Consider the following 17870-nt stretch of genomic DNA (forward strand, 5'->3'; position numbering starts at 1 on the left):
ATTAAACCAGATTGTTAATGCTTCCATCTGGGTCCTGTTCTTTCCCTGCAAATGGGCTGTATTTTGCAGCAATTTGTTTGTATTTACTGCCTCTTTCCTCAATCTTATCACCAGCCCTCAGATAGCTCGGGGAAAGAAAAAGCTTATGAAAACTTCAGGGCTTCACAGCGCTGAGAAAGCAGGCAGCACACTAAGACCCTGGCAGCTTGTTGCATTTGCATCCCTATGGGTTTTCTTTCCATCTTGCCATTTTCAGTTTCTGAAACAAGTAATAAAAAGAAATGATGATTCAGTGTGGGATGCACAAGACTCACAGAAACTGGAATTGAGACATCTTGACTTCTTAGGAATTGTCATTTAGTGCAACAATATGAATGTTTAGAAAGGAGCAAAATACCTCATAAATGAACTTGCATAGAGATGATAGAAGATTGCAGTGGGCACATACTGAGCATTAAGCATATTTAGTATCCTCCTTTTTCTTGCAGATAAGCTGTTCTGAATACTTTTTTTGCAAAGCTAAGCAGTGGCATTGTATAGGTAATGATTATAGGCTATTCCAGTGAATGCACAGAGATAATTTCATTTCTGTGAGTAGTACCATTGACTACAATGGGACTATTTCCATGTGTAAAGTTGGCCTGGAGCATAAGTGTGGGTGAGATTGAATTGGGGGGGGGGGGGAAGACTGAATGTATATACTTCACCTCTTGAGAAAAGGCTCTTGGATAACACAAATATGAAAGCTCCATGTAGCTTCTGTTCTGGAAGATCACTGACAGATTGTCTTGAAAAGTGTATGTGAAATCTACATATAACCCAGCATTGCAAAGCAGAAGAACTGGAAATATAAGTGGAGAACCAGTTGTTAAGGTAATGTGCTGTCTTACAGTTATGAAAATCTTTCATCTGAGGTTTTCAAAGCACTTAGTGCTTAAGTGAGAATTACGTATTCTTTTAAAAAGGTACTGTTAAGTATCATCACATGGAGCAGTGAGGGGATTATGAATAGCTGGTCAAAGGTCATGTGATGAAAGAATGAGCATTTGTGACTTCCTCATGCTCTCCTTAACAATGAGGAGTTATCTCTCATAATGCTTACCATTTGCTGTAGGTCACAAGTTAGTGTCTGGCCATAGCAGATGTACAGAAACTTTGTTGGCTAGTTTTATCTTCTGCTATTCCTAGAAAATACAAGACTGCAGTGGGGAAAAAGGAGATACTGCCTGTTAATAACTGGATTTATGTCTTTGCAAAGAGAAGATCTTTAGGAGGTTTCGAATAGGACACTCTTGCTCTTTTCTGTGGCCCCTTACTTTTCTAAAATCAAGATACCCTTAGTCCTGGTCTGCAGACTCTTTTTTTTTGCCCTGCTGATGGCACACATGAGCAGGATATTCTTTGCTCATCTACTGCAAACCTTGGATATGGACCCAGCCGTACTCGCCAGCACAGCAGCACTTCTATACCAGTAGTTTGCTCAGTTCTGTGGACATGAGTGAGAAACTTCCATTGAAGCACTTTTACACTACTAGCTGAATTTTCTTCCAGAAGACCATATTGCATACTGTATAACCTTTCAGTTTTATAAACCAGTGGTGAAGATTTTTAAACTCTAATATAATGGTGAGAAGCATCAAAGATGTAGGAAAATTATAAGACATTGCTGTGATTGAAGGAGACAGTTCATTGCTGAGTTTCTGAATGAGAAATGAGTTGTCCAGATACTATACTAAGCATGGTATAAAGCCAATGCGGAACTGAAGGGAACCCAACTCAGCTGCTCCTGATGGATTACCTTTTCCTTATTCTACTGTAGGAGATCAGACTGGAGTGTGGAGTGCCCTTTAGTCAGTCTCACTGTATCCATGACCGGAAGACCACAGGGACTTGCTTTCATCCCGCATCCAAATCACTGAAGGAAAGGCAATCTGTGAAGAATCTCTACCAAAATTAAAAGCAGGAGCTATTTTTCCTTTAAAAATCTGTGTGGGCCAATGTGGGGAGACATTAACTTGCAAATGTATTTGTAAAGCTTCTGAGGCCTTGGCTGGAGGACTTGTTGGGTTAGCTGGATGAGCAAACCGTTTTTGCATTGATGTATGTTGCAGTCAAAAGATTTTTGCCTGGTTTAATGCCTGTCCATCTTCAGGCATGTCGCACTGAAGAATGGAGATTTTTTCATAGAGGAGAACTTGTAGCTGATGGCATATCATTAATGTGTAGACCTGGCCTCTGCATGACAGGGAAGGGAGACTCCAAAGAGCAGAGGTTTGTGTCCAGCCCAGCTGTCTGCCCACCTTGCCGACCAGGCTCAATCTGCAGACTGAATAATGCAGACAGTGAGTTTTTAGTATTCTCCTCTAAGCAGAGAGCTCAGAAATGGCCTGGCGCACATGCCACTAGGTGGCACTTTAGGGACATGGCAGTCACTTGGTTTTGTTCATTATGCATGAGCTGCATCATCAGAACTAGTTGGGTTTTGGGTTTATTTTCCTTTTTTTAAATTTAACTACTTATTTATTTTTGCCACCTGCCTGGTCCAGCCATCCCCTGCCTGGCTGGCTGCTGAGCTTTGCTGTCCTCATGTCCTGGCAGCGTGTACTGCAGCCCTGCAGCACAGTGGTTGCCACAGCTGTTAGGCTGACAGCCACATCACAGCACTTAGCTAGTGAAAAGACATGCCTTGCATCAGTAGGAACAGTGATGTCAAGCCGTTGGAAATTTTGAAATCTTGCCCTTTTTGGCATCAGCACTCTGATTTGTATTTGCTTCCACATAAAGTTTATGTGTCCCTCCCCCCCTCCCCTTTTCAATTCCCTTCGGTTTAAAACAGTATCCTCCTGTAATGAGACCATAAAAAAAAAAGGGAGGGGGAAGAATGTGGATGTTCCTGCAAAAGTTTGTGAGTTGTTTTTGTTTTTCTTTTCTAGGTCCTTTACATTATGGTCATTTCAATTTTCCAGCTTGTTTGCAATTGCCATTGTAGAGTGCCATGATATTTAGTTACATATACACTGTTCAAACACATTGGTTCTTGAAAAACTGCATTTTTTCTACATGCAAATAACATGGAGTTGGTCTCCATTCTTTTTAATTCTGTGGAATAAATTGATCTATTCTTGCTTTTCATGCAAGGTGTAATGTAGATTCTGACAAGAGCGTGAGCATCAGAAACTGCCCACCTTCCCAGGTCAGGGGGATATCTAGTGCTCCCTGTCCAAGAAGGGTCATCAAGAGCTGGTTCTTGTATTTCTCTGTTACTGCTTTGTTTTGTGCAGTAAAACTATGCCATGAGGAATTTATAATATGTATATTATGTGGCTCTCTGAAAGACTATGTTTACTCTTGCTGTCCCTAAATTTGTCAAAGTGATGTTGTTTGGGCCCAACTTTATTGTGTGGCTCTGTGGGTATTTGAATTTTCCTACCCCCAAATTATTCATGAAAGCCATGTGGACTTTGTCGGGCCACTGTTACAATGCTTAGGGCCTTCATTTCTTTCAAATACATAAAAAGTGGATGTAGAAATTGTGGAGATTGTGGGCTATTCAGCTTGCTGATAAAGAAATTCTCTGTTGCATTAAGTGGACTTTTAAATGTCTTTGATTTTTGTAGACAGAAAAAGAAGATTGCTTTTTCCATTTCACTCTCCTGTTTGTACCAGAAATCTAGTTACAGAAGCATTACTTCAACCCATGAAAAGCTTTCTAGAATTCAAATCTCAATATCCAATATTTATTAAAGTCCCAATATTTAGGATATTGATATTAAGATATTGGAAAATTACAGGGTGAGGTTTTATTTTTCTAACCATCACATAACACTACAGATATAGCATACTTAAAAAAGGGGGGAGAGAAATCTTGTCAGCCAAAACCTTTTCCTCTTCTCCCAAGGAATTACATATGTGTCTTAAAAAAAAGATCTCAAATCTCCCTTCTCTGTGCACATATGCAATGCCATATGGCTGGAGAGCAGCAGTAACCTGACAGAACCATGTTTCCCCTGCATCTTACTGTATAGTTCTAACTTCTGTTTAAGTATGCCAAATTCTGTGCTTTCTGTCATTTTTGTTTGCCTTATGGTTAAACCCTGGGTAATCCTGGCCCCTTAAAAGTTTGTGCTTTACCCTGAACTTGGTTTTAAAAGCAGGCTTTCACCTCTGAGAAATGTGCCTTTTTTGAGGAGGGAGCAGTACGTTGGGTTGCCTGGAGGCTTCTGTCAGCGTGGCTCCAACTTGGCAGGAGTTGGGAAAGAGGAGAAGTCTGCCAGTGCCGGCTACCCTCAGCCTCCTGCTCCTGTCTGCTTTTCCCCTCTGGGAGAGCCAGCTCATACCTTCTGGACAGAAAACAGCCACAGTGTTTATACCGTTTTTGCTGCTGCACACCCGGGGCAGGCAGCTCTAAATCCTGCTGCCCTCCCTTAACTGATGTGCTGTGCCCTGTCCTGGTGAAGGACATGGAAAGATGTGGAAAGATTTCAGGAGAGGCAAAGCAAGGGATCAACCCTGTGTTTTAATTTGCTGCTCAGTCAGATATGCTAGTGGGAGCGTGTTCTTTTTTTGCAGAAGCGTAGACCTGTGTGGTGAGCATTCAGCTCAGTTTCTGTTTGAAAGGTGAGAAGGAAGGAGGGAAAACTTATTTGGCTTCTTTTATGACTTGTGTTTTCAGAAGCTTTCCTGGGATTTTTGGTATAATTCCAACTTTCTCACTCTAGACTTGCAAACTTCAAAGGCAGAGGCTTACTGCAATGAATTTTCATCACTGTCAGGAGATAATAAGGTGAAAGGCCACATCCAAGATCTTTCTAGCTTTTATCTACCTCTTCTTCTCTGATTATTTAGACCATAAGAGTAACTCTAGAAGAAATTCTGGATATTAGGTCATTTACAGAGACATGTTTTTTCACAGAAAAACTTTTCTCTGGTTTTCCTAGCACTATAAAATACAAGAAAACCATTTCATTAAAAATCCGCAAAATACGTACGTCATCCATTCAGCTGTCATCCTAAATCCATTTCCCCTGCTGCTGAATTGTTAAAATAACTTTTCTTTTGTGTATAACGTTTCCTTTCGTTGACTTTATGTGACTGCTACTCAGTTTCTGGGTGTAGCAATGACTGACTTGTTGTTGCAGACAGAGCAACCATCTGAGGTTGAATTACATCCTCAGATGAACAGACCTCCGGTGCAGGCAGAAGAAAACAGTTCAGCAAAAAAGGTGAGACCTGCACGCATTGTGCCGTTGTGGAGTGGTTTGTCTTCATCAACAAATGTGGTTGTTTTAAGTTTTAAAGCAATTAAACAGAGGGTTGGGGTTACAAATTTTACATGTTTACCTTCTCTGGAGGTCAAGGCACTAGAGAGAGCTGGGTTCACGTGTGACAACAGCTCAGATAAATCATTAAGAAAGCTCTCTTTACATACACACTGATGCATGTGCTTTAAGAGAGGCAGCTCGCCATTTGTTTCAAATCAATAAGGACTTGTGGAGCCTTAGGGAAGAAAATAAAGAGTTTGATTATGCTCGACCCCCATTCGCTTGTGATGCATTTCTTGCTTCCAGTTACTGAGGATTTGGGTTTGATGTAAACACACCGGTTTGCTAGAGGTCAGGATCTGCCACTAAATGTACATAGACTGGGAGAGATTTGCTCAAGATGTGCGGTTTCTAGTATGTTTTTGCATGAACATTTGTGTAACTTGCAGTGACGCTCTTCAGAGGGCCTTGCTTAGGGATAAAGTGGTCTGTGAGCATTTTCCCGCTCTTGGCACGATCCTACTGCCTCCTTCCACCCAGAAGGAATGTTCCAGTCCCAGGCAGAACAGGTTTTGACAAATCTGCCCTCAGATCCTCCCCTCTCTGGCAGCCAGGAAGCACCTGCAAGACCTTTGCTCAGCCCAACCAGGAACCGTTGGCAGGTGCTGTATGTAGTATGTACTTTGACCAGGGAGAGTTATTGCACGTCTTACCCTAATGGGGGGCACAGACAAATGTCCAGCGTAATTTCCTATATATGATAGGGCTTTCCAAGCAGCATCCTTGATCTGTTTGTGCTCACTGCATGCTACTTTTAGCCTGGCCCTGCTTCTTCCTTGCCTTGCTTTGCAGCCCTGCTGGGGAAATGAAATACTTGCGGTCCACCTACTTCATGCTTGCCCTCACCCCATCTGGATCCGTAAATACAGAGAACCCCAGCCTGTGAGGCTCAGGAGGCAGGTTGTTGGCTCAGTGCTGACCCACCTTCCACAGGCTGGTGCAACAGCAGCCAGCCAAAGAGCCCTTGTGGAGGATTCTGCTTTTAGGTATTGGATCTTTTAGGTATTTCTTCCAATATTGCATTTGAAATGGAAGAGGGACTTATCCTATGGTTTTTATTAGGTTTTTGGCAGTTTATGATAGACTGGGGTAATGGATTTGGCATCTAGCCAGTGTATAGTTGTTGAAGGCATATGCAAGTTCCTCACTTGCCATACGTGGTATGTTTGCAGGAGCTGAACATATACGTAGGATTTCAGAGTATTATATTCTTTGAGATCTGTGCAGTGCTGGTATGCTGACATCCTGATCAAAAGATCTAATAGTATTTTTAGATTTTTCCAATAATGGCAGAACTGGTTTTTTAGTGTTGAAATCCCTTGTTTCCTTATAATTCTACTTCCTCTAATAATTGTAACCCCTCTAATACTCATTATTGATGGTCCTATGTTGGTTTCATTCTGTATCACTCATACTAGTCTCTTCTGCTGAGTGAGGCTGCTTACTACAGTGTTGGGGTTTTGTTGTTTTTTTCTCCTTATGATTGCTAAGTCATTAAATGCTTCCTTTTTCTTTTTTCTTTTTTTTTTCTTCTTAAATTAACATATGTAAGGAAGAAAGTCTGGCCCAGTAAAACGTGCACTCTTGAAGTGATAATAAAATTTGGTCTCTGGTCTGTGACTGACACTTTTATCAAGTCACTTCATCCTTTTAAATCTTAGCTTTCTCATTCATGAAATGGGGCAGTAATAGTTATATTTCTTGTAAAAGAGCACTAATAATAGAATGCACTGGAAAGGATATATTTATATTTCAGATTTAAAACAGATATAAGGCATTAAAACTGCTTCTCATTGCAAAAGAAAGGATGTCTTAATTTAAAACACTTTAATGAAAACACTTCTTACTACTGAATTGTTAAAAATCCAAGACACTTTCTTTTACCTAAAAACCAGACTGTTTCTTTGATGTAGCTTATCAAGAGAAATAACTGGCTTTCTACACTTCCAGCATGTTAATTTTGCATGGATAATTTTATACATTTGTCTTCCTAAGTTATTTTCAGTGTTGATTCATGTAAGAGAGGAGGGGAGCAAGCAGAGTCTCCATGCTGTATGGGTGAGGTAATAAGTTGCACACAGAGCTATACAATCCAGTTCTGAAAAGCCTGTCATCTAGATGAAGACAAAACACCAGTATAATCATTTCATTCATTAAGGGGTTGCAGGAGTTATTGTTCCTTTTTCGAAGTCAGAAACCTGAGAGGCTATTACTACATCTGAATTAAGCTCTGTACCTCTTTAAATTATGAAATCGTAGGCCAGCTGTCAAGAATTTCTGTGTCACAAGTATTCCCCAGCCTTATGATGGGACACATATGGCCTGACTAAATCTTGATGTTTCTTCCTTGCAGGAGGTTGTTCTTGCTCAGCCACCCTCCAAACCCACCCGCAGGAAGCTCCGGGCAGAGGCACAGGGGCTGGAGACCCCTGAGCTTTCTCCCACTATAAATGCGACTCCTTCCGCACCAGCAGTCAAGCCTCACCTCCCAGTCCAAAAGTAAAAACCTGTACCAAGCACGTCAAACTGCGCCATGAGATCTGATATGGCTGGCTTTGCTCTTCGCGTGATTTTGTGCTTAACAGTTCTGGTTTTGAGAATGCTTCACAAGATGCAGATCTCTGACATCTACATGTGTCTTCTCAAACACAAACTAAGTCTGTGGTGACTGTTTAAGTTGGAAATATTTGATTGATAGCCTCTTCAAAGGTGTTTTACCTCTGTATGTGGTAGACATGTCTGAAGAGCAAACCTAGCTGTTCAACCAGCATCTCTCACACAATCTCTTTTAGATCTGTGGATGTGCATTTTTCCTTGCACATATCTTCTGAAGTTTTCCTCATTCATTCTGTGAACCACAGAAATGTCCAGGAAACTGAGTCACGAAGTACTTGATGTTGGTCATATCTTTGTGATATTTCTTCATCACAAGGCAGATTGGAAATGAGCTCGCCTCTGGTATGAGCTGAGCCATAGACCACTTGTGATAAACAGTGATTGCCAAATTGTTGTTTGCTGTCATAAATACAGCTGTTGAAGATGTCAGCAACAAAGACTTGTAGGTATTTCACTATATATTTATTTAATGGCAGTGGAGAAGGGGCTGTACAAACGGTAAATGAAGGCACTTGAAGCCCTATTGGATCTATACATCTCCCTCAACTGAAAGTGTGCAAACATTATAGCCCATCTTCACCAAAAGCTTGTAAAGACATCTGCTTCAGTCTGAAACAAAACCAAGCTGCCCAGATCAGTTGAGCAGCCCTTAGCAAACTGTTTATCAGTAGACTGAATCTGTGCTGCATAATTGGAGATTGGAATACGTAGTAAGACTCCTAGAATGCTCTTGAAGTGTTATTTTGTACTTAGGGAGTGCATATTCTGTTAGTGGTTCAAAGAAAGATAATAACATTGTTCACACTTCAGCTTAATCCTGCTTTCGCTGTATCTTTCCTAAAATGTTTAAATGACCACAGACATATTGCCCGTTTTTTAATTGTTTTTCCTATAATTTATTACCTTATAGCCTATATTTTACTTTCATATAGTCTACCTGATAAATTTCAGTGTTACATTTTTCTTCTCTTCAATCTGTAGTTTGTACCTTGTCTTGAAGTGTAGTCCAGTGTGTCTAGAGCTGTAGTCCAGTGTGTATAGAGTACAGACATGCAAAATGGATGTCTGATCTTCTGGCATCAGCCACTATTGAGGCTCTTAATTGAAATGTTTTGTATTTATCTGTTTGGCAGACAGTCTTCCAAGCAGAAAAGGGCTATTCAGACTGCTATACGCAAAAACAAGGAAGCCAATGCTGTGCTCGCCAGGTTGAACAGTGAGCTCCAGCAGCAGCTGAAGGTAAGGAATGCATTGAAAACTGGTGACAAAGCTCTCTAAAATCAGTTATGTGTCAACTCTAGCAGAGAATCTTGTTCATCCTTTCAGATGAGACCTTCTGCATTACTTTCCTGCTTTCTGGAAGGGAATAAGTATGCTGTATGAGTGGGTTGGATGAGGCTTTCTGGGAAGATTAAAGCCTATGGGCCTGCAGCTCCACTGGCAGTTAGAGCCCTTTGGTCATCTTTGTGGCCCTGCTCTGGACTCACTCCAACAGGTCCACATCCTTCATATGTTGTGGGCCCTAGAGCTGAACACAGTTCTCAAAAATTTAAATATCAGTTCTTATTTTTCTGTTGCCTTAGTTCAAGCCTAATACAGGCTTTAGTTTTTGATCAGCTACAGCTTTTTCCTCTTTGTATATTGTGAATGGCCACTTGATTGGAAAGAGAGGTGAACCCCCAGTTCAGTCAGTGTGAAAGTTTGATTACATATTCAACTTTATTTAATAGAACTTTTTAACTGCTTTTAGGGACCTCCTGAGAGAGAAGCAGGGTGGATGCTTTGTAGTGAACTCATAGCAAAATATAGGACAGCAATTGAAATAAGCATGGAGATTAAAACTTACAATGACAACACATTGCTGTCATTCCTTGGCTCAGATCTTATTTGCTTCCATGCACTATCTTCAGTATTCTCTGACCTTCACAAAGCAGGCCAATGCTGTTACCTGTATTTTACAGCAGCGTAGAAGAGGCACAGAAAGACAGAGATTTGCCTAAATTCACATGAGAGCAGAAAACTGAATTTGTCCTTTAAGTCATATTGCTGCCTGGAAGCTTTCTGATGGAGCAGGGCTTTGCTGTTTTCATGAATGTCCCTCAGTGTAGGGCCAGCCTTGAGACCAGGAAAGGCTTTCCCAAAAATCACTGAGAACCAAAGCCTTCACAGTTAGTTTCTGACTGAGGCGCATGATCTTCCTGCCACAACTGTCAAAGAGGTAGATTGCAAAACCTGTGTTGTCTTAGAAAGGCTGTCTCATTCATTTCCAAAAGGAAAGAGATTAGTTGTGTCAACCAGAAATTCTCAGAAAGCAGTTTTGAGGGAAATGTATTTTCAAGATAACCTGATTTTCTTTGGTAAAAATAGCCATTTGTGGCCAGCTTCCCTTCATCCCAAGGTATCGGATGACTGCTCCTCTCCATGATTGTCCAAACAAGTATTGCTCCACTGTAAGGAGGAGACACTAGATGGCTGTGCAGGGTGATAGTGTGGCAATAGTACAGTGTTTTGAGACCACAAGGAGAATTACTTCACAGCAGAGCCTGAAGCCTCCAGTCAGTGCCAGTGGTTTGCCTGGATGCTTTTCACTGGAGTGCAGTGGGGCATGTGAGCATCCCAGAAGTTACAGCACATCTCTCCGTCCTGCAGGAGGTTCACAAGGAGCGAATTGCCTTGGAAACGCAGCTGGAGCAGCTACGTCCTGTCACAGTCTTGTGACTTCCCTCACTGCCGTGCAGCAGCAAAAGCAGAGCACGTGTCCCAGCAGCCTTGCAAGAAGAGGAGCCTGGTGGGGCTAAGCAGGGTTTCTGCCAAGCTGGTGATGGTGGGGAGGACCGGCTTGTTGGGTCTCCCTTCACCCCACAGCACGCAATTGCCTTTGAAGGTGAAGAAGGTACAGAAAATAAATATCTGACTGCTGGATGTTTCTGAGCTGAAGGATGCTTTGCCTTTTTTCCTCCCTCTTCCCAGTCTAACGTGTAAATGCAGTTTATCACTGAAATGAATAACCTGAGAGTATTTTATTTATGTAAAGAATTCCTGATTTATACATGTTCTGTGAGCACCTCCTGCCCCGGTCATTAAGAGGTACAGCGTTTCTGGGTTCTTGCTTACATTTAAAACTCATTCTCTGAGGCGGGCTATTGGATGCTACTAGTTCCTGTAAGATTGTATCATGGTAGAGTTCCTGTGAGTTCAATATGCTACAGGAATAAAGCTCCCTAGACATAGAGTCTGCAATCACATGTCAGATAATTATTTTCTTAGTACTGTTTATTATGCAATCATGGATGTATTTTAATGTTAGAAAACTTGTATTTTATAAGTTCAAATCATAGCAGAGAACAGTGAAAAATACAAAAATATAATTATTTTGGTAATTACAAAAAAAAAGTGGGTTTTGAGCTATAACTGTTTCTTCTCCACTAGTGTTTGATCACTTGCTTGCAACTGACAGTGTCTCTGCATACTTTCAGCATGTCAGAGATCACTGACTTATAGCTTTTCTTCTTTATTTTTTTTTTTTTAACCATCTATTTCTAACAAGAGGTTCAAAATGCATTCGGGGCATTTTACAAAAGCTATTGTATGTACCTTTGTATTAGTCTGCTTTGTCTTAATAGCTGCTGATTTGTTCTAAGGATGTGTACAAGAACTGTATTTCCAAAAGAAGAAAGATAGCAAAAGTGCTATACATGAGGTTATAAAATGTGTGATGGAAATAATTGCCTTCTACAACAGGATTTCATTAAGGTTCCTTTGTACCTCGCTGGAGATGCTACTGATAGGGTGAAGCTGCTAATGCCCATCTATTTTCTAAAAGAAGAAGCAATGATTATTTTTTAAGCTGATCCAGGGCAAACTGAATCCCATGGGGATTTTTCCGTGGATGCAGTGGTCCTTGGCTTCGGTCTCAGTTCTGGCAATGGAAGCTGGCTCAGTACTCTTAGATGGGGTGACTTCAGGCATAACGTCAGCCCTGCTCCCACCATGGATACGATGTGTGTTTCAATGCAAAAGAATGTCACTTACTTGTTATCCATCTTAAATGTGATGCTGCAGGTGTTTCATGTCCTGTTGTTCACTGACCTGATTTAAGTGTACAAGTTTGCCTTGCAGAAATGATGGCAAAGGTTTTTACTGTTGCTGGTGTGAAGCTGTAGGGAGAAAGGAACAGGATGGCTCTGGGGCTGAGAGGAAGGAGTAGTGCGTTTGAAGTAACTGGGTATCCTTCCTTCAGGGTGTATCACAGAATGACTGCAGAGGGATATCAGAGGACTACAGAGCAGCTAAACATTTTGTTGAGAGATAAGGCAGACATCAATGGGAATGTTTAAAGTGATGAGGAAACAGCTTATTCTTGCTGAAAGCAATATGGATGTGGGACATGGATCCAGAATTCTGAAGGTGAAAATAAGCATTTGCGGAATTGTTACTAAAAGTCTGTTTTTGTAACATGTTGGTTTTGATTCAACTAAACATCATTATGTTGACAAGCAAAAACCAGTTCTCTGGAGTTGGGACTTCTGTGCAGCTGTTGCATACCAGGGTTCAGAAAGTCATTCCTGGTCTATGATAGAATGTGAGAACTGCAGACTATTCTGGGAAGCTGCAAAGGAGCTGCTGTCCTCTTATCAATAGTGGTACTGTTCAGAAGTTACCATTTATTTTGTATCTTCATAACAGTTATAGAATCATAGAATAGTTAGGGTTGGAAAGGACCTTCAGATCATCTAGTTCCAACCCCCCTGCCATAGGCAAAGACACCTCCCATTAAACCATGCCACCCAAGGCTTCGTCCAACCTCACCTGGAACACCACCAGGGGTGGAGCACTTACAACTTCCTTGGGCCCATTACCCCTTGTCCTGTCACTACAGTCCCTAATGAAGAGTCCCTCCCCAGCATCCCTATAGGCCCCCTTCAGATACTGGAAGGCTGCTAGGAGGTCTCCACGCAGCCTTCTCTTCTCCAGGCTGAACAGCCCCAACTTTCTCAGCCTGCCTTCGTACAGGAGGTGCTCCAGTCCCCTGATCATCCTCGTGGCCCTTCTCTGGACTTGTTCCAACAGTTCCATGTCCTTTTTATGTTGAAGACACCAGAACTGTGCACAATACTCCAAGTGAGGTCTCATGAGAGTAGAGGGGCAGGATCACCTCCTTCGACCTGCTGGTCATGCTTCATTCCTGAGTCTTTAATGAGGTTAAGTGCTTGCTCTGTTTGCTTTCTAGGTCTTACATTGTCTTTTGGTTAATAAACCCCTACTATTCAATAGGAAACAAAATCATATGGCATGTTTGTTTTTTCTTTTAAGAGTGATTTTTTTAAGGAAAGCTTTTCCATTATTACAAAGAACTGTGCACCTTGCATTTTTAAGGCAGTGGAGACTTTTTCATGTTTCATAGGGACATCTTTTAGAATCCCCCATGTATTTCACTTGTGTTATTCATGGAATAGATGCTGTTCAAAGGAAGGGTGGAAAAGCCTGCTTTGTATGTCTTTTTCAAATGTTTCCCTTCAAATACAGTTTTTTTTTGTCCACTGGAAAGTAGGATACCTGGTCAGACAACAGTGAAATATTTGCTCAGTTGTTATTCTACCACAGGACTTAATACATTAAAAATTTTAAACATTCCTGCATTTTTGCATTCAAATGTCCCACTCAGCTTCAAGGCCTAGAGTGAGCTGATTTGTATTCTCTTTGATGGCATTTTGGCTATGATGATCATATGCTACTTCACAGAGAGAGTAAAGCACAGTATTCAAGGAGAAGTGTTGGTGGGTTATACATACGATGCAGGAAGTTAACCCTTCTGTATGTCTCGGTACTTAAGCATTCACGATAACCCATGCACAATGAGAAAGTGTGACTGGCTGGGGAGGCTATTAGGATTTTGAGAGGGAGAGGAATGCCCTATGAACCTATAGACAGTGCTTCTGGCAGTTGCTCCATGCAGCCACACTCATGGCTACTATGAACAGACCCTGGCTGTTCAAAATTCACATATGAATACAGTTTCACAGATTCTCTCAAAAAATATTTTTCCTTTGGAAAAATGTGGGTACAACAAAACGATCATTTCTTGCAGAAACCTTTACTTCCTGAAATGCTGGATGGGAGATGCTCCTAGACCCAAAGAGACCATTTGGTCAGAAAGGGAGAACTTCACAAGCAGTTTGCCAGTGTTCAGAGGACTTTCTTGAGCTACAGGAGAGCAATTAACTTCAAGCACCTGGCAGGCCTAACCCAGCACAGCATCTAGGATCTGCCTGACCAAGGAAAGAGAGCAGCTTCCCACAAGTGAGGTCTCAACTCTTCTCACTTCCTGGTTTCTGTAGGTACTTCTGCAGGACAAAACATGCCCAGCAAGAGAGGATAACTGGGAGCATGAGCTGGAGCATAGCTTACCTGCATCTGAGAGGATGCGCTGACCGTCAGCCTGGGGCCCGTTCTAAATCTTCAGTTTACTGCAGCTATTCTGGTTTGGATAATTAAATATTTTTGTCTGCAAGACAAGACTAGGCAGAACAGATAAGGGTCTTCCTCAGTGTGTGTGTAAATGTGCATTCACATGTCTTCCTTTTGATGAGGTATTTCTTCATGGATCAGTTAATGTTCATATCACCTGGTATCTTTCTGTGAAATACTTGTTTCACATGGTAATTCCGTGGTGAAAAAAGAAAAATGCCCTGCTAAGTGTAGTGACTGGTTGCCTTTGTAGATCAAGCCATTTTTATTTGAGCCGTTAAATGTAAATAATGACCTGGTAATTAAGCAAGGCAAGCAGCTTCCATTCATTTCATAGGCATTCCTTTAAACAAATTGCCTGTGTACAAACATTAATCCTTAATGATCAATGTCCTTCTCCTAGTTATTAATTTTATAGTCGGATGCAGTGGAAACATTACCACCTGTTTCCAGACAGCTCTCAGTTCTGTCTTCCGGAGACTTTTGGTGCCATAGCAAAATGTCAGTGATTGGTGGATTCAGCCCTCTTACTGGTAAGTTGGTGAATATCCTTTTTAACTCAAAAGATTATCTCCAGACTGTTCTTACATGTGTGGCAATAGTTTTGCTGCTGGGAATTCTGTATCTGCATTGGAGAGAGGAACTTGGTTTGGCTATCATCCGTAAAGTGCCAGCTTGATACTAGCCTGGGCTAACCAGCATGAGGTGGTGACAACTTGCACAGTAAAATGACCCGTGTGGGATGGCCGGGACTGGGAATCCCTCCCAGGAAGCATTTAGGATGGGCATGATAGGAAAATTGCCTTTTGGTGGTATTTAAGCTTTCCTCTCAGTTGAACTTCCAGATCAGGAAGAAAGAGAGCCTGTAAAAGTTGCGAGTCAGGGAATGAGGGGTGTCCATTTTCCAGGACCATCAGCCCTTTGGCCTTCAGCACACACAGTTCTTGACAAGAAAATACACAGGCTCATGAAGCCACATATTTTATTGACTAAAGAGTGGAAGTATTTTTTTGGGGGAAAAAAAATGAAGCGATGTAGTACCTTCAAGAAGAGATGATGTATTTTCAAGCTTTTTTCAGTTATCTTCATGATAATGTGCTATGAACATATGCATTATGTTTTACTCTGTTACTGATTTTTTTATATATAAAAAAATCGTATTGCAAGCATTATCACTGTTAATCTAAAAAGAAAAAATACCCCGAGGCTAGGATATATTTGAATTTTAACTTATAAAGTAGATAACCAGATTTAAGCAATTTGTTTTCACAGCTGCAGACTGTCCACATGGTACGCTGCAAAATGCATAGTGTTCTCTACTATGCCCGTCTAATTTTGGAAAATGTATGTGATACGGAGCTGGGTGCTACATTAAAATAAAAGCATCCAATAACTTCAAATTCCCTTGCTTTTGTGGCTTATTTAGTATGTTGATTGTGCAGATCTGCCAGGAGAGCAGAAACTGTGGCTCGCTGTGGAAAAAATACACCATTGAAATGGCTGACCTTCAACTGTGAAAGATGAAATCACTTACGTTGGGATTGTGTGCAAGTGAGAGACACAGACTTATTTAAAGTGAAATCATATTTCCTTAGGCTTCAGTTAAGTCAAAATTTCACCTTTACTTTCTCAGGCCTTGCTTTGTCTTCACTCAGACTTAGCTTCGCAATGAAGCCCAAAGAGGTGCACCCTTTTCTAACCTGGATGGTACAGCCATGCAGGCAAAGCCTTTCCCAGCCTCCAGCAGACCCTTGGTCTGAGGATACCCAGGCAGGAGCAGAAGAGGACTAAAGCCATTCTCCCCAGCACCCCCTGTGATCAGTGTTTCTGGCCCCTTGTCAACTGCAAGAGCTGAAATTAAACTGGGAAAAGAGAAACATTTGAATAGCTGGCCTTCATGGGCAGGGAGCTGGAGGGGACGGTGTACTTCTGCCCTTCGACTAGTGTGATTTTTAAGAATTATGTCACAGCTATCCAAAGAGCAGAGCTTTAGAAGAGGAAATAATTAGTGATAAATTAATTCTTACAGCATTAAGCCATGACAATGGATGTTTTATTTGCCTAAAAGTATGTCTCTGGTGCATGTGAGGCACAAGGCCAAGGCATTAAAAACTCGTAAATATCCTGTAGGGACCTATTCTGCATCTGTAATGGGATGGATTTAGGTGGCTCCTCCATTCTTAGTTTTTACAATTAGATGGTACTCTGGGGTGTCTTCATGCAAATCTAGATTGGGTCTCCATATTTAAATTTATGCTCCAAATACTCTTTTTAAAAATTAAAAGATCCAGCTTCCTGCCCTAGGAAAAAAAGTTCTTAGTGTGTAAGTGGGAAAGAAACAGAAGCTTCAGAAGTCCTTTTTTATCCTTATGCTGTTTTTAAGTGCTTCATTCCTGCTTAGTTGGGGTGCTTACATTGCTTCTGTGGCAAAGCAGAATAAAGGAAAATTATTGAGTGAGTGAATAAACCCCCTGGGTATCCACAGTCTGTAGCTGAGTGAGAGCTCTTTCACCTAATGGTATCATCGCTACCTCCTCCACCAGCCCCTTGTGCACTGTGTGCCTCCAAGCAAATGCTCCTTGAAGCAGGAGGCCTTGGGTATGTAAGGTCAGCTTGCAGCAGTCTCTCATGTATTCTCTCGGTGCCCAGTGTTTTGGGCACGTTAGCTGTGTCCCAGAGGTTCCCATGCTAAATGCCTAATCAGTATTCCCAATTAAATCCTGAATTGTTTCAAGTTTATTGATTGTTACATAGCATGGGGTAGGAAGAATGTCTTACCTGCAGATATTTTGAGAGTGCTTTACATATCAGAAATGTGATGGGCTAGACAAGGCCAAGGCTATGTATTACATCTAGTCTGTTTTTTTATTGTAGGGGAGGGAAAGAGGAAGGGAGGAAGAGAGGATTTTTCCCTTAGCTAGGCTGCTTGCACAACAAATGTCATTTTATTTACTTCACTTGTAGTTCATGTAGGCAAATTATTTACCACTGTGCTGTTCTCTTCAATGAAATTTGGATGTAACAGTTGGCAAATACATGGATAAGGTCTTTGCCACAGGGCCCTTCTTGCCCATGGAGAAGAGCAGTAAAGGAGCAGTGGTAGTGTGTGCAGCCCTGTGACATGACAACAAATGACACACAGAGCTCAGCAAGGAGGAAAGCAGAGGAGGAGGCAGTGTGTCAGCTCTGGTGGGACCACAAGGGAGGGCAAAGGTGACTCAAGGAAAGTAATTGTGCTTTTGAGGTAGCAGGGAGGCAGTATACCTCTATCACCTTGCTGCACCCCACACAAAAGAATACCGTGCTTAAAAAAGCTTTGCTCGCTACCAGGAGGCTTGGATGTAGGGTTGCCACCTGATACGTGAGCTATTCTCTTCCAAGGTCACTTAAGGAATTCAGTAGTTCATGCTGTCTGTCACAGGTTTAGGGTGTGTTAAGCCAGTGATACTGGTGTTCAGCAGCCAG

The 17870-nt window shown here is 41.6% G+C and overlaps 1 protein-coding gene across 2 annotated transcripts in view; it reads left to right on the forward strand.

Annotated features, from left to right (window-relative positions):
- Positions 1 to 15805, forward strand: part of REPS2 (RALBP1 associated Eps domain containing 2) — a 106811-nt gene extending 91006 nt beyond the window's left edge. For both annotated transcript variants that reach the window (XM_062603736.1, XM_062603737.1), the window contains exons 15-18: positions 5139 to 5222; positions 7675 to 7820; positions 9071 to 9176; positions 10587 to 15805. In XM_062603736.1, coding sequence (XP_062459720.1) covers positions 5139 to 5222; positions 7675 to 7820; positions 9071 to 9176; positions 10587 to 10655 — 405 coding nt within the window. In that variant the 3' untranslated portion in view covers positions 10656 to 15805. The remainder of the gene's footprint in view (positions 1 to 5138; positions 5223 to 7674; positions 7821 to 9070; positions 9177 to 10586) is intronic.
- Positions 15806 to 17870: the final 2065 nt, after the last annotated feature.

This window comes from Pezoporus occidentalis, unplaced genomic scaffold (assembly GCF_034315485.1).
Source record: "Pezoporus occidentalis ecotype Australia unplaced genomic scaffold, CSIRO_AGI_Poc_V1 ctg81, whole genome shotgun sequence".
In the NCBI taxonomy this organism is placed as follows: Eukaryota; Metazoa; Chordata; class Aves; order Psittaciformes; family Psittacidae; genus Pezoporus; species Pezoporus occidentalis.